The sequence below is a fragment of the Petaurus breviceps genome, unplaced genomic scaffold (assembly GCF_028583685.1).
Source record: "Petaurus breviceps papuanus isolate PSGF00001 unplaced genomic scaffold, PetGlider_PUasm1.0 118, whole genome shotgun sequence".
NCBI lineage: Eukaryota > Metazoa > Chordata > Mammalia > Diprotodontia > Petauridae > Petaurus > Petaurus breviceps.
Window position 1 is genome coordinate 8,897,460 of NW_027185616.1, and position 17,187 is coordinate 8,914,646.

The 17,187-nt window shown below is 44.7% G+C and overlaps 1 protein-coding gene across 1 annotated transcript in view; it reads right to left on the bottom strand.

Moving 5' to 3' along the window:
* Window positions 1-17,187, bottom strand: part of LOC138160939 (uncharacterized) — a 183,445-nt gene that overhangs the window by 24,838 nt on the left and 141,420 nt on the right. The window contains exons 62-69 of the mRNA XM_069087743.1: window positions 15,700-15,865; window positions 13,953-14,137; window positions 13,016-13,108; window positions 12,163-12,367; window positions 11,435-11,622; window positions 11,170-11,267; window positions 6,593-6,777; window positions 3,245-3,447 (exon numbers count right to left, since the gene is read on the bottom strand). Of these exons, the coding sequence (XP_068943844.1) occupies window positions 3,245-3,447; window positions 6,593-6,777; window positions 11,170-11,267; window positions 11,435-11,622; window positions 12,163-12,367; window positions 13,016-13,108; window positions 13,953-14,137; window positions 15,700-15,865 (1,323 nt within the window). The remainder of the gene's footprint in view (window positions 1-3,244; window positions 3,448-6,592; window positions 6,778-11,169; window positions 11,268-11,434; window positions 11,623-12,162; window positions 12,368-13,015; window positions 13,109-13,952; window positions 14,138-15,699; window positions 15,866-17,187) is intronic.

Below are 17,187 nucleotides of genomic sequence, written 5' to 3' on the forward strand. Positions count from 1 at the left end.
ATTCATGTAAAAAGGATGCACTTGGGTAGGTACATAAACTGCATTCTTATATCAGAATTTCCTGGTGGGGCGGTAGGATGCTCCCAACTCTTTTTTTTTTTTTTAAAGCAATTGAGGTCCAGTAACTTGCTCAAGGTTACACGGCCAGTTATTTTGTGTGGGTGTTAAGTATCTGGGGCCGGAACCGATCCCGGGTCTCCTGACTCTGGGGCCGGCGCTCTTACTCACTGCACCACCTGGCTGCCCCTGCTCCCAACTCTTAATGGAGTTTTCTTGGCATTTGCCATTTCCTTCTTCAGTTCATTTTAAAGATAAGGAAACTGAGGTAAATGGGGATAAGTGACTTGCCTAGGATCACATAACTAGTAAGTACCTAAAGCCAGATTTGAACTCAGAAATATGAGTCTTCCTGACTCCAGGTCTGGTATTCTATCCACTATATCCTCTAGCTGCCCCTTTGTGTTCTAATTTAATATGTATGCTATATTAATCCCATATATGCTATCTTATGCATCACCACTATGCCTGGCACAAAGTAGATGCCTTAATAAGTGTTTACAGATTAATCATTCTGGTAGGAGTCTATGGGCTTCACCAGAATAGCAAAGGGGTGGCTGATCCTAATAAAGTTTAAGAACCCTGGCTTGTAGAAGCAAAGGGTCTGGTTTCAAATCTTGCCCCTAATGCTTACTAGCTGTGGACTTTGAGTAATTCATTTAATTTCCCTGAGCCTCATTGTCCTCTTCTATAAAATGAGGGAATTCAAGTCAACAAGTATTTAAGTACTTACCATGTTATAAGCATTGTATTAAGTGTGGGAATATAGGGCAAAAAAAAGTCAAGAAAGGGCAAAATTAGATTGTCTCTGCAGTTCTTTCTACCTTGGAATCTGTGATCCTAAGATATTATAGTTCTGGGATACGAACAGGTTCAGTGTTACCATTCCCTAGGGGAGCCAGCTAGGGTTACAAGAACCTTTTGTGCTTTCCCAATGGGTCCTTGGCTCAGACTGAAGAAAGGCCCTAAGTATGGAGGACTATAAACAGTTTTCATTGAGCCAGAAACTCTGGGAGGTCCTCAGCCCACCTGGTGAAGGAATATGGGGGGCTCACTGTGCTCCAGGCAGGCAGGGCAGCTGACTCTACCTGCTTCTGGAGTTAATCACCGGCTTTTAGCAAGGTTTCAAAAATTCCCAGAATATAAACCAGCTTTGTATGGGGGGGGGGGGCCGACTCGACCCACCCAGCAGCTTACTGTCTGGCCCCCTGTTAATTGCGTTTGGAAGGGGGGTTTGTTTGGAGTTGTAATAGGAGACAAAACTGTGAGATTCCTCCTTCTACCCATCCCCAGCAGGAACTCACCCCGGGGGGAAACAGGATAGGAGTGGGGTCTAAGACACCATCTAAAAAATATGACCAGAATGTTGTTCTGAGGTCTGAAAGCAATTCACAGAGGTAACTAGTCCAGAGACTTAGGTTAGAATCCGTGCAAGCAAGGGCTCTTAACCATGAAATTATTTTAAAAAAATATTTTGGTAACTGTATTTTAATATAATTGGTTTTTTAAATAATTCTATGTATTTTACCATATGCATTTAAAAATATTCTGAGAAGGGGTCCCTGGGCTTCACCAAAGTGCCAAAAGAGTCTATGACCCCTTAAAAATTGAGACCCCCTCTGTTAAAGTGAATCCAAAGCAAGGGGCCCAAAGGTCATAGGATCATAGACTCAGTGCTGGAAAGATGCTCAGAGTCCAACCCCCCTCATTTTGAAGATAAGGAAAGTGAGGCTAAAGGCATAAAGTTCCATAGGATCTCACAGGCAGTAATGGGCAGAGCTGGGATTCGAACCCAGGTCCTCTGATGCCATATCCCATGCCCTTTTTCCTGTATCAGGGAGGAAGAAAAAGAAAAAGCTTCCATGGATGGGTTTTTCCTCATTCAAGCCTTGCTCCTTCCATGTTATCCTCATTGTGAGACCAAATATCTGTGCCACCATCTTACTTGAGGATTAATGAACAGACTTTCAAGAGTGACATTCTAAAGCTTTTGACCCCCATAATTCTCAAGTGTTATGGGGCAGATGGTAGGGATGTAGTCTGTGCAGAGGAAGGTTATTGTACCATTTCTCATTAAGGGAGGGACACTATTGGGTGGTGGCTCTTCTAAGTGGTATGCAAGGGGACTTGGGCAGTGAAAGTCATTCCATTATTATGAAAAAGTCCCCTTTGGTCCACATGGCAGTCCCCATTCTACTCCAGGTAATGAAGCATTAGAGGTATGGTTGAATCTTTCAGCGGGAGTCATAAATATACTTCTCCCTTACCAATAAATCAATCATCACATTGGATCTAAGCCTCACCATATAGCTTGGGGTCAGAGGGCATGTTGCAAAGGAAAGAACATTAAATTTGGAATTCTAGAACCCCATTCTGCCACTTACTACCCGTTATGACCTTGTGAAAGTCACTTCAGTCAATGTGCCAATCACTCCTCTGGACCCCAGTTTCTTCATCATTTAAGGGGGTTGGACTAGATGGCCTCTGAGATTCCTTTCAGCTCTCTGAAGTTTGTTCATACATATGTGTTTGTAGGTTGTCTCTCTCTTTAGAATGTGGACTCCTTGAGGGGATGGATTATTTTGCCTGTCTTTGTATCTCTAATTACTTAGCCCAGTGCCTGATACCTGGTAGATGCTTAAAAAGATACTTGTTGACTCGATGGCTTGACGTGAGTCCATTTCAGCTCTAGATTCATGAATCTTTGAGAAGTAGGAGCAGGCCATGGTTACCATCAGAGAAATATGCTGATAGGATCCTTGGATTCAAAAAAGGTAATCTTATTCTAGGTGATGCAGTGGTTAGAGTGCCAGGCCTGGAGTCTGGAAGATTCATCTTCCTGAACTCAAATCTGGCCTCAGACTAGCTGTGTGACCCTGGGTAAGTCACTTAACTCTGTATGCCTCAGTTTCCTCATCCATAAAATGAGCTGGAGAAGGAAATGGCAAACCGTGCCAGTATCTTTGCCAAGAAAAACCTAAATGGGGTCACGAAGAGTTGGACGCAACTGAAAAGTTACTGAAAAATCTTATATATAAACTTTCTGTCTGTCTGTCTCTCATGCTGTGAATGTGCATGTGTGCATGTACATGTATGTGTGTGTATGCACACGTGTGCACGCTCTTTGCACTCAAGTCTGAAACACCAATTTGCCCCAACACCGTCTTTCTCCCCTGTCCTCTCTTACCTTCAGCCCTGGATAGATGATGAAGGCTGTGTGATTCAGCTCCACATACAGGGATCTAGGTCCTGTGTTTGGCTGGTTCAGTAAAAACACGAAGGAGTTATGAGCAAAGTCTTTGGCGAGTAACAGGCTGCATTTGGAGGTAAGGTCATAGGCCTGCCCATCGAATGTCACCACGTGCCTGTCCCCAATCATCACTGCGTGGTCTGGTGGAGAAGAGGCGCAAAGCCAGCGTTAGGTTCTGGGCATGGTTAGCTTTTAACACTTGAACTTTCATGGCCTCTGGTGTGACTAGAATAAGGAGTTGCCTCTGGGATAAGGGGTTGCCCTGGTGATAAGTTCCCTGGGCTGCCAAACAAGTACTTAAGGAAATGTGCAGGGTTTTGCCTCTGAGTCCACAGTCTCACACAGCAGGTCAGAGAACTCAGAACTTTTCACCCAAACTTTTCTTTACTAGAGAAGGAAATGGGGCTTTCTGCAGCTCAGCAGCTGAAGCCTTGCTCTGATTTGGCACCTTCAGCTGACAAAGTGTCAAGTCCTGTTTGGTAGATGATGCAGGTATTATCCCCATTTTATAGTGAATCGACCATGGTCCTTTGGCTCATAGGTGTCAGACTGCAAGGACGCCATGCTGCGTCCTGTTGGGACCCTTCGCTAGGTCCCTCTCCCCATCTTGCACCCATGACCCAAGTCCTGGAGCCCCAAAATAGAAAACTCAGGAACACTTAAGGCTTGAAAGCGCTTTGACTATTTTCAAGGATGTTCCCAAGTGTTGATTCTGGTACTGGCTTCTCCTCTTCTCCCCCTGCCTCCTGCCTTCCTGGCTTTGGGTCATTTTAGTCCTTCGTGACAGGAGGGGACAGGGCAAGGCGAGGAGAGGAAACTGTCTGCTCCATCTGTCAAGTCCCAACTCAGCAGCTCTGGAGGTTTTGTGGGGATGGATGGAGGGCTGAGATGATTTTGGGAGAAGTTATAATTCAGGTTGCTTTCACTGGAGATCTTTTTCTTTTCCCACAATGTTAGCAGGCTGGCCTGAGGCTGTCTGTAGCAGAAGGAGCCTGGAAGTCAGTCTTCTGACTATGAACTGTCTTGTCTTGTTTGCAAGTCATTTCAAGGGCATCATTCTTATCTCCCCCATTTGACCAAACTCTTCCAGGGCAGTGAGAGGCTGCTGAGATAGGTACTATCAGAAGCCTTGTATTTAAATTTCACCTCTGTGATTTATAATCTGTGTGATCTTGGGCAAACAATAGATTTAGAGTTAAGAGGGATCATAAATGTCCTTTGTTTTACTGATGAAGAAAATTAGGCCCAGAGAGGTTAAGCAGCTTGCCCAGGGTAATACAACTAGTGTCTAAAGTTGGATGAAAATCCAGATCTTCCTGACTACAAGTTCAATACCTTGCCTCTTTCAGTCTCTTATTTTAACCTCTTTGGGCCTCAGTGTCCTCTCCTGTAAAATGAGGGAGGCGGACTTAATGACCTCTAATGTCCCTTCCAGCCTATGATGCTGCTAGTGACTTTGAGAGGTCAATTAACTTCTGCATGCCACAGTTTTCCACATCTGTACACTAGAGATAATTATATCTAGACCACTTTCATGTTATGAATAGTAAATGAGCTAATATATGCAAAGTGGTTCCTAGTGGGTAAGCTAATCTTCCTTCCCTGGGTGCACTGGGTGGTACAGCTTTATAGCAAGTCACTTAATTTTCCTGGGCCTCAGTTTCCTCATCCGTACAATGAGAGGGATGGACTAGATGTCCTTCCTAGCTCTAAATCTTATGCTCCTACCCTCTGCCTCTTCAAAAGGGAAGGAAAAGAACAGAAACAACCAGCGAGTGACTCTAATGCTGGGCACACAGTAGGCACTCAGTAAACAAGTCCCACCTCAACTCTGTGGCTAGCCAATCACAGATGGGCTACATATCGAGAGGACCCCCCCCTCCTGAGGGAGGTGGTGTCCATTCTCATTTCTGAATCAGCTGGGGCTCCCACGTGATGTGGTTATAGTGGTTGAAGTGGAGACAGAGACCATTCATTCTCAAGCAGGAAAATAAAAATCCCAACTCCTCCCTCAAACCAAGTCTCCCCGGAGGCACCATTTTCTAAACCTCATTGGTCCTTTCCCAGGAAGGGGTCTGGCTCTGCTCTTACTTCTCAATCTGCAGACCCCCTGGGCCTAGGGGGTGAGGGGGTTGAGTCTGGATTTAATTACCATTCGTTTTGCTTTTCTGACTTCCTGCTTTTACAAAAAGCTCCTCTTGGTTCTGTGTATTATATGAGCTCCAACTTCCTTTGGAATCAGAGGGGTCCTTTGGGCTTTCCGAGTCAGCACACTCCAAGGCTTGGGAGGAGGTCTGGCTTCCATTTTCTGCTGCTGCCCCCTGCTGAGGACTGCTTTCTCACCCTTTTCACCCCCCAACCCTGGCCTTTGGGCCTGTGCAAGAACCTTTTCTGTCAGGCATTTAAAGCAAAGATTCTTAACTTAGGATCTGTAAGCTTATTATTAAAAAAAAATATTTTGATAACTATATTTCAACATAATTGGTCTCTTTTATAATCCTATGGATTTTATTTTAGGTATTTAAAAACATTATTCTCAGAAGGGGTCCATAGATTTCACAGGACTGCCAAAGAGGTCCATGCAATGGCAATGCTTATGAACCCTACTTTAGTGGTTAGCCCAGCTCTGAGCACTCCGCAAACAACTGGTCCCATTTATGACTTCTACTCCATTTCCCTAGAAACTGGTTTTTCAAAAATGTGCTTATCCAACCCCAAATTATACAGAGGTCTGCCCAACCAGGGCAAGCCTCTCAAAACTAGAGAAGCAGTATGGCATCTTCCTGGGTTCAAATTTTGCCTTAGACATGTACCATGTGTGACTATGGAGAAGTTACATAAGCTTTCTGTGCCTCAGTCTCCTCATCTGTAAAATAAAGGGGTTGGACTCAGTGGACTTAAGGCTCTACATTCATGGTCTTAGGAACTTCTGGACCTGGGACTCAGGAGGCCTGAGTTGTTGTCTAGATGGAATTTCACCTCTCTGGGCCTTAGGTTTCCTCTTCCATAAAATGAGGAGGATTTAGTTTTCTTTACCAAATGAGCGGATTGGACTCTTAAGGCCCCTTCCTAAAGTAGCTTTAGGTCTATGAGCCTTTAAGTTTCCTTCTTTGCTCTTATGTCAGCAGATACATACTTACCATCTTTCCCCCACTTGATAGATCACTACTGACTTTTTTCTTAAAGGGCTGGGATAAATGGGGTAGAGTAGGACAGGGAAAGCACCCCCCCCAAAAAAGCCCTTGAGTTTCAAGGAAGGTGGAAGATGGGGAGGGAGGTTCTTACGTTCAAAGGGGTTCTCTAGCAGCCGATGCTTGATCCGATAGTACTCCGCCAGCAGGTTGATGCCATATAGTTCACGAAGGGGCTGTAGTAACTTCTCCTCAATGAGATAATTGGTCACCTTGGCCAAGTCCATTGGCTGATCCCCTCCTGGCAGCACTGGAAGCCTTACCACCACAGAGCAGTTCCTAGAGGGGGTACACAGAGACCCCTGAGTGGGGAACAAGACCTTCCTGGCTACTGTCATAAACAGAGGTTCACAGACTCTTAAAACTTGGAAGGGACTTCAGAGGCCATTCGATTTAACCCATACCAGAATGGGAATCTCCTCTACAAAATCCCCACCAAGTAGACCTTCAGCTTCTGCTTGCAGATTTCTAGTTATGGGAAAGTTAAGTGGCTCAGTGGACAAAGCACCAAACCCGAGTTCAAATACAGCCTCGGACACTTACTATCTATGTAACCCTGGGCGAATCACTAAACCTCAGTTTGCCTCTGTTTCTTCAAGGTTGTTATCAGTTTCCTGATAGAAAATAGGGATATACAGTGAATAGAGCACCAGCCCTGGAGTCAGGAGGACCTGAGTTCAAATCCAGCCTCAGACACTTAACACTTATTAGCCATGTGACCTTAGGCAAGTCACTTAACCCAAATTGTCCTACCTTCCCCCCTCCAATAAGCCCAAAAAAAAAAAAGGGATATAAATGGCATCCACCTCTGCAGGGCTGTTGTGAGGATCAAATGAGATAACATTTGTAAAGCTCTTGGCACAGTGTCTGGCATACAGTAGGGGCTATATAAATGCTTTTCCTCTTTCCCTTAGTCCCCGATGGGGAGGGATTCTCCCTATCTCCTTCCAGATCCCTCCCATCCATTCAGTCCAATTATAATCAGCAAACGTTTACTAAGCACCACCTACTATGTGCCAGTCACTCTGCTACGCACGGGCACCGTGAAGGACCACAACCCACACATAAAGCTCGAATGGCTGAAAAAACTTTTATTAAGAAACGATGCTGTGCCAAACACTATATTAAATTCGGAGGTTGTACAGAGATAGTCCCAGCTCTCAAGGAGCCCACATTCTAATAGGGAAACAATAGTTATGGGATGGATGAGGAGGGAAAGGAGGCAGGGAAAGGAAAAGGAAAAAGAAGGTCCATTTACTGAGTGCCTACTAGGTACCAGAAACTGTACTGGGGCTACAAAGACAAAAGCCAAATAGTCCCTACCCATCCAATGGTAGGTAGCCCAGTGAATCTTTTCCCCAGAGGGTGCCGGAAGGCTCCATATATTAGCATGGGAACAATTTGTTCAGGGTTGAGGTCAGTTAGTCAATCAATAAACAGGAGAGGAGAAAGAAAAAAAAAACCAGAAGGGAACTAATCTGGCGTTTGGCACCAGCAGTGGAGGGCAGGCATTTTCTTCTGGAGCAAAGGATGCTTTTTAGAGGAAGGGACCCCACCCTGGTCTGCTATCTGGGGCTCATGGAGTGGATTTTCCTTGCCAATCTTTTCTTTCCAACCGGGTTGGCTCCTGGTCAGGAGACCAGTCAGTTCCCAGGTACATGTAAAGAGTGCGGCTTCCATTTAGCCACCTTCCCTTCTGAGCTCAGCCCAGCCTGGGTCTCAGGATCTATGACTGCCTCAGAAGCTCAGTCCAAATGCTGTGAATCTGGGGACCTGTGATAGATACAGTGGAAAGAAAACCAAACTGGAAGATGGAGGAGAGAGGTTCTCTCTGACTCCAGATTTAGCCTCAGATACTTAACAGTTGTGTGACACTGAACAAGTCACTAAACCACTCCCAGACTCAGTTTCCTCATCTATGAAACGGGGATAATAATAATAGCATCCACCTCACAGGGATCTTGTGAGAATCAAATGATATTGTATATATAAAGCACCCCATAAATCTTAAAAGCGCGACAGAAATGCATCACCATCATCAACCATAAACCAGGCTACAACAAACTTCAATACACTGGAGTCGGTGCTGACCATATATTCAGATGACACAGACCTTGTCCACAAGGAGATTATGATGTAATGGGGGAAAGGACAAATACACTATGATATCATTATGGTAAAATGGAAACTCTTTCAGAGCAGAAATTGTTTCCTTCATTGGATTTATATACCCAGGGTCAAGCAAAATACTCTTTGATTGATAGGGAAGTGTTAAGCTCCAAGAACATGGGGAGAGAGATTATTTGCTTTTAAAACCATTTTTATCTTGCCTTTGTATCACCTTTATTTCCAAATATATCTCTTTTCCAATATGCTCTCTCCGAAAGTACCAGTGATCTCTTACTGGCCAAAACTAATGGATTAACAAACGGCCTTTTCTGAATCCTAATCCTTCTTGACGTTGCTGAAGCTTTCGACACTCTTAGGCACCCTCTTCTCCCGATCTGCCTTTCTCTTTAGGCTTCTGTGACACTAATCTATCTTGATTCTACTGCTACCTGTCTGACTCCAGTCTCCTTCACTGGATCTTCACTGAGGTTGGGCCCACTAACCATGGGTGTCTGCCAAGGATAGGCCCAGTGCCCTCTTCTCTCCTCCCTCTTCATTATTTTGTTTGGTGATCTCTTCAGCTTCCATAGAAGCAATGAGCACCTCCATGATGGTGATTCTCAGATACACTTATCCAACCCTAGCTTTTCCACTGACCTTCCTTCTTGCATCTCCAACTGCCTATTGGACATCCCTAGCTGGATGTTTCATAAACACCTTAAACTCAACCTGTCCAATATTAAACTCATTATCTTTCCTTTCTTCTTATTACTGTTGAGGGTACCATCATCTTCCCATTCTCCCAGATTTTCAACCTAGGTGTCATCTTTAACCCCTCATTCTTTCTCCTCCCTCCCCCATACCCAGTCTGTTGTCAAAGCCTATTGAATTTATTTTTGTAATGTCCCTCCTATACATCCTTTTCTCTTCGCCACACTGCCACCACCCTGATGTAGGCCCTCATCACCCCACATTTGGACTATTGCAAGAGCCTTTTGATTCTTCTCCCTGCCTCAAGTCTCTCCCCACTCCGGACCACCCTCCCTTCAGTTGTCAAAATGATCTTCCTAAAGTGCATGTCTGACGATGCCACCTCTGTAATTAAACTCCACTGACTCCCTATTACCGCCAGGATCAAATATAAAATCCTCTTTGTCCTCAAAGCCCTTCATAAGGAGGCCCCTTCTAGTCTTATTACACCTTACACATTTTACACATATTTTATGATACAGTGACATTGGTCCACTTGCTGTTCGTTGACACACAAGACACATCATCTCCCTAATCTGGGCATTTTTACCGTTTATTCCCCATAAATAGAATCTTCTTCATCTCTGCCTCCTGGCTTCCTTCAAGACTCACCTGAAATTCTACCTTTGGCAAGAGTCTTTTCCTGATTTCCTTTAATATTGGTGCCTTTCCTCCACTGATGATTTCCAGTCTATCCTTTATATATCTTGTTTGTGCGCAGTTGTTTACAGTTAGAATGTATCTCTTCCCACCCATTTCCCCAGTTAGACTGTGACCCCCTGAGGGCAGGAACTGTTCTTTGCTCCTGTTCGGCCCATCCTTGTATCCCCTGTGTTTAGCACAGTGCCTGTGCTCAGTAAACACTTGTATTGATTTGTTGACTTTTCCCTACCCAGACTGCCTTCCCTTGTAAACAAAGAATAAAAAAGACAGGAGAAAAAAAAAAACATTTAGCAAAACTAATCAACACATCATTTGAGTCTGACAGTCTGTACACAGTTCCACACCCACAGTCCCCCCATTTCTACCGAAAAAAAGGAGAGAGTTGCATGTCTATTACTTCTTCAGGATTGGCTTGGTCATTACCATTACAAAGAATTCAGCTTTTTTTTAAATTATTCTGGCAAAGACCACTTTCACCTGAGTGGTTAGGGAAAAGGTTCTATTGATAAGGTGGATGACTTGGGCCTTAAAAAGTGGGTTTTCAATGATGACAAAAAGGGGCAGGAAATTTATTCCTTTTGTGGGCAAAGTCCTAGAAATGAGAGAGGTCGGGACAGGAACAGGGAATAGAGAGAATGAGTTTTGGTTAGCTGGAACACTGGCAAAGGGAAAGGAAGTAGCATGAGAAAAAGTAGGAGGCAGATTGGGGACAGCCTTGAATGCCTAGATCAAGAATTCATCCTTTATTCAACAGAGAGTGATACATTAGGAAGATCATTTGGGTGATGGTGTGGAGGATGCACTGGCGAGGGGAAACCTCTCCAGCTTTTGGCTTCATAGGTCAAATGGGGAAAGCCATGCCTACTCTGCCTAGCAGACAAGAGAACTGTGGGGTTTAAATTAAATGACAGGCGAGACAGAAAGCAAAGGTACTGTAAAGGATAGAAAACTGGCCTCAAGGGAGACCTGTGTTCAAATCCCACCTCTGACACATAGTGGTTCTGTGACCCTGGGCAAATCCTAGGCAGCTATCTGCAACTATTAAGTAGCTGAATAAATATTGATCTTCAAGGCAGAGGAAGTTTCCTCTATACGAGTTGCTGGTCCAGAACCACAATAACTACAATGTGCCTCCTTCACCCATATTACCTGGCGGAGAAGCTGTAAATACTGGACAAGGGTTTCCATATTCTTCTTATTGTTCTGGAGAGTTTGGCTTCTGCCCACTTCAGTATCTGGTGGGCAGCCTGGTGAAGAAGGGGCCAAAATGGCCACAGTAAGAAATCAGCCTCCCACTCTCCAGTTATGGCTCTTGTGGCTGCCCCCTCACTCCCAGGGTGCTCAGCTATCAGCCTAATAGGGTATGGGAGCAGGGGAAATGGGTGGGAAGAGATACATTCTGTCTGGAACTCACCAGATCTAGGGTACCCTTCACTGCTTGTAGAGACAGCAGGATTGGCCTCATGAGCCAGGTGTCCTTCATTCCTGAGGCCACGTAGGCCTGCATCCTCCTCACAGCCTCCTCAGTCCTCTCCTGCCATACCTCGTCCAGGGGCTGGAGTGTGACTTCATAGTAGGCATCCTTCAGCGTGGCTAATGGCTCTGCAAGAGTTAGCCGTCCCTAGCCCTCCAGCTGGAGACCTCTAGGAGCTCCCCTGAGTGGGGGGACAGCAAACCAAAGAGGACAAACCCTTCCAAGCCCAGTCCTACGCAGGCGGGGCTGCGGGGGGAAGCTGCAGCCTCAAGGCCACGTGTGGCCTTCTAGGTCCTTGGGTGTAGCCTTTTGACTGCATCCAAGTTTTATAGAACAGATCCTTTTATTAAAAGGATTAGTTCTGTTAAGTTTGCGCTCAGTCAGAGGGATACTAGAGGGCCACATGTGGCCTTGAGATCTAAGGTCCCCATGCTTGTTACTAAGGCCTCTCAAAGAACTTGAAGCAGGGGTCCCAACACCTCAGGCAACAAACAAGCAATGGCCTGAATACCCAGAGCCTAGAGTAACCCAGGAAGTCAATTGTTTATTCCCTCCCTCTCCTTTCTCTTCTCTGCTTGGTTCCCAGGAGGCTCTGTAGGGAATATTGGGGGGGGCAAATGGGGGAACAAAATGAGATCCAGAGGAGGAGGTGGGGAACGGTCACTCACTTTGCAGCTCACTCTGCGTCTGTTCCATAATGGTTTGGAGCCTTTCCAGGTGCAGGGGGAGGTGATGTTTCAACACCTGCCTGGCTGAGCTTTGCCTCCACAGGCCAGCTGCTGTTCTAGCCCCTGCCTGAAGTGCTCTCACAGCAGCCCGGGACATCTGCTGGACCCAGCCAGATGCACTGTCCAGGAAGTCAATCTGTTGCACCTGCCAGACCAGAGAGGAAATCCCCCACTAACTGTTAGCAGCCCTGAAGGCTGGAGAATTCCCTCCTAAGAACTCAGCCTGCAGTTTCTGGGAAGTTTCGGCTCCATTCCCAGGACACCAGAGCCTTAATCTGTCATAACTTCCGTTATGAAGAAGGATCCCTTTATCTAACAAAGAAAAGAGTTAGTGTGAGATAAGGGATTTTCCATACATAGGTCACTCCCTGATTCCAGAAATAAGGCATCAACTTGCAGAAAATAGCAACACGCATCCCCAACTCCTTACATTTTTCCATCACCTCACAGTCCCTCTGACCCCATATATTTCACTCTTATTTTTCCGGAGCCCCTAATATTTCTTCTCCCTTACCCCACATCCCACCTAAATACACATGTCCATCAACCACCCAATTTTCCCACTATTTCCATAGCGAGGCAGGGGAACAGAGCTAATATTTTCATGTTTTCTGAGACAATCTCACCCTCAATGGAAGGCAGAAAAAAGGCAAAATCAAGCTGAATGAAAGAGGAAGCATGGTTGAAACTCTGTTGTCCTGTTACCAAAGCTAAGATTCTTCCTCAGGAAGTGAGCACAGAGCCCAGCATCCTCCAGCACTAGAAAAGGCCAGTTTTGGCCAGGCCAACGCACCTGGTCCCGGAACTCCTGGAGGTAGGTGTCAAACACCTGGAACTTCTCCATGAGTCTGGCTTGTAGGTGAGATCCAACTTCAGCCAGTTTGGACTGTGGAAACACAAAAAACAGGACCGGGTGGATGAGGCAGAGACAGTCTGAACCGGGCTTATCATAGGCTATTGAAGTAGGAGCTAGGGCTGGAGAGGCTTTAAAGGCCGAGGAGAGCCCAATAGGCTATGTAAATAGCTCACTTCAGGAAATAAGGATAGATACAGAAACAGATACACACACAAACACATACCTATACATATACACATACTTACACATATGTGTATATACAGATGGAGCTTAATAAATGCTCTATTTTATGAAGTCTATCTCTTCCATTAGTTGTAGATTGTAAATAATTCATCACTCTCCTTGAGTAGGGCTCCACTTAAGATCTCCCCCTTTGATGTGTAGTGAGAGGCTTGGGCTCTATTTATATATGTGTGTGTATATATATGCATATATATACATGAAAATATGGAGTATATACAAACATATTATTAAGTTAAATATATTTAAATTAAATACATCAAATTACATTTGTTATATTTCCATATTTTATTGTTAACATGTCATATACAAAAATATAATTTAATAACACAATAATTATTATTATAATAAGAACAAAATAAGATATTGATTTAATAATATAGCAATACATTTATATTATATATATATTAATACCTTCTTGAAGGTAGGAACCATCTTGCTTGACTGCATTTGTACCGCTGGCACTTATCACAGTGCCTGGCTCATAATAAATGCTATAGTTTCAGAAATCTACCCCTTCTGAGCTGTAGATTCAGAATGACCCTGCACTCTCTCCTCTTTATCTGGCCCCACTCAAGGACCACCTCCCCACACACGCACATAGGGCCACACAGAAGAGCCTGCGCAAGTTTACCTCCATATTCCCAATGGGAGTGATGCAGCCATGTGCAGTCAGGCTTAGACTCTGGTTGGCAGCCCTGAGGATCAGCTGGCCCAAGCGTTCATTTTGCCCGCCACTGACACGAAGCATAGCCTCAGCCTTGGCCATTTGCCTTCCATCAGAGCAGGCACTGATCTCCACACCCTCCTCCTTTGTCCCTAGGGCAATGAAAGGACAAATTGATTCACTTGGATGCTTCTCATTTGGCTTCTCTGACACTGGTCCCTGAAGGGGGGACGGCCACACTCATAATGGTTTGGATATAAACTATTAAGCATGTATATACATATATATGGTTATATACAAAGTAGATATAGGATAATTTGGGGGGAGAGGGCGATTGTGCGTGCAAGCGTGTGTGTGTGTGTGTGTGTGTGTGAGAGAGAGAGAGAGATAGATAGATAGATAGATAGATAGATAGATAGATAGATAGATAGATAGATAGATAGATAGATAGATAGATATCAGGTAGGAGACCTTTGAGCTGAGCTTTGAAGGAAGCTAGAGATTCTAAGAGAGAGTGTTGCCGAGGGAGTGCATTCTAAGCATGGATGGGACATAGCCAATGCAAAGGGCAGGGAGCACATTTGGGTACTCTTCACAGCACTTAACAGTTCAGGGCACACATCAGGTGTCCAAGAAATAAATGTTAAATCAGACTGAACCTAGATTACGAGGCAGAGTTGCCAGGGACTTACGTGACATTTTTACCCCCAAAGTGAGGGTTTCCCTAAGGGTAGACAAGGATATCAGCTCCAATCAGGGTAAGCCCTTCAAAGTAAGTGAAGATTGTTCCCAAAGACAAGGTGTGAGAAGACACCTCTTTTCTCCCTCCCCTGCTTCTTTGTAGACGTTGGTGTCCACAAATATGGAATATAGCATTTAGCATTAGATTTTTTTATATATTGATCAGTTCTACTGAATTATTTTTCTCTTTTCTTCCTTTTTAAAAAAATCCTTTGTTTAAAGTAATAACTCTCTAGGGAGGGGGAAGGGATACAGGAAGAAATCTAGGCAATATAATAAACAAATGATATTAAAAATCTATAGCTTTTTTTAAAAGTAAATTTATCTTTTCCTGTTTGAGCTTTCTATTAATTGCAATCTGCCTCCAGCACCACTCAATACTCATTTGACATGTTTTATATGTCCTGAGGACAGACTGGTAACAATGGTCAGAGGCAGATTTTGGTCGGATATAAAGAAAATTTCCTGAACAGTTACAACTACTTCTAAGTAGAATACCTTCACTTGACAGTGAGTTTTCTATCACCGGGTCTTTAAGCAGTGGCTGGATAACCTCTTGTCTAGTATATTACGGACAGGATACCTCTTCAGACATGGATTGGACAAGATGACCCTAAAAGACCCTTTCAACGATGAGACTCTATGGTCCTTTTCTCTGTATGGTATACACATTTCAGTTCAGATGTTTTCAATCATGTCCAATTCTTTGTGACCCCATTTGGGGTTTTCTTGGCAAAGATGCTAGAATGGTTTGCCATTTCCTTCTCTACCTCATTTTACAGGTGAGGAAACTGAGGCAAACAGGGTTAAGTGACTTGCCCAGGGTCACACAGCTAATAAGTGTCTGAGGCCAGACGTGAACTCTGGAAGATGAATCTTCCTGATCTAAGGTACAGCAGTCTACATACCATGCCACCTAGTTGCTTCAAAATACACATACATATTCCAAAAGATTGTTGATGCCTTCACTTACCTTTTCCATATGCCAGGTAAGCCCAGAGACAGTCTGGGGTCCGAGAAGCTGTCAACTCCAACTTTTCCTCTCTTCCCATGCTCCCCTGTAGCAGGACTGCACTCTGAGAGGTTGATTCAGTGATCCTTCCCAGCAGACTTACTTGTTGATCTCCTGGTGCCCTCAGCTATGATTGAGAGAGAGACTCAGGTCTATTGGTTGATCACAACCCTCTCCTGCCCTCTGTCCCAGGACCCAAAAAGGGTCTGTCTGAGGATGTGCTTAGTGAAGGGAGAAAGAACAATAGGGCTGATCGTCTTCCTTACCTCTTATCTGACTCCCCAGTTTCCCTCCCTCCTGTAGTCCTGAGTAATAATGATGTGGAGGAAAAAATGTTAGGTTCAGAAGTAAAAGGGTAAATAAACGAATAAAGGCTAGATAAATAAATAAATGAAAGGTAATAAGAGAGACTGTGGTCCCCTAGGTAATGTGGGCACCAAACCATAGGCTCCCTTGCCCCCAAAACATCACCAGCATGGACCTGCCATATCTGCTTACTTAGCCACAAAATCAGTCCTCATCTTTAAAACAGGGCCAATAAGGAGAAATAGTGTGGTACAGGGGGTAAGAGCACTGAATTTGGAGTCCAAAGACCTGGGTCCTAATCCTGCCTCTTTCCCTACAAAGGGAGTGTCTGTCAGTTGGGTGGCCCTTGAGTAAGTCACCAGGAACCCTTTCCTCATCTGTAAAATAAGTGTGTTGGACTAGGTGACTTCTCAGGACCCTTCTCGTTCTTATGCCATGAAATAATATATGACATATGATACGGTCCATGCTCAGCCTATCTCATGGGGCTGCTGAACATCTCCTAGGAGAAAATGTATGCCAAAGCATTTTGAAAACTACATAGAACCACCGTATACAGGAGCAGAATCATAGCTCTTGATCGAGTCAGAAAGGACCTCAGAGGCCTTCTAGACCAACCCCTCATTTTAGAGCTAAGGGAACTGCAGCCCAGAGCAGGTTAAATGACTTGTCCAAAGTCATATTGGTAGGGTCAGAGCCAGAATTTGAATCCAGGACCTCTGACTAGAGTCAATGTACTTTCCATGGTTCAATGCTGGGGTTACTAGTTCTATTGTGGGAGGAAGTAATAGGAATAGTTCATCAGTTTTTCTGCAGGAATGGAGGCCCTGGGACCATGATGATGGGGAAAAGCAGCCCATCTGTTGGTGGATTATGGGCCCTAAGGGACCGAATATGACCAAGAGAGAGGGACGCTTGTCCAAAGAGATAGGGACACGTTTCTGTCCAAATCCTGCCGCTAGATGGCAGTGTGATGCAAGCAGAAGCAGCCTGCCTCCCCTGCCCCACCCATTCCCATCCCCAAAAGATGGGAATTGGACACTGATTCAGGATCTCAGGCTAGTCCACACTGCACTTTTGCATGACAGTATAAAGAGCGGACACCAATGGCCTGAGGAATGGGAATGGTCCAGTGTCCCAGAG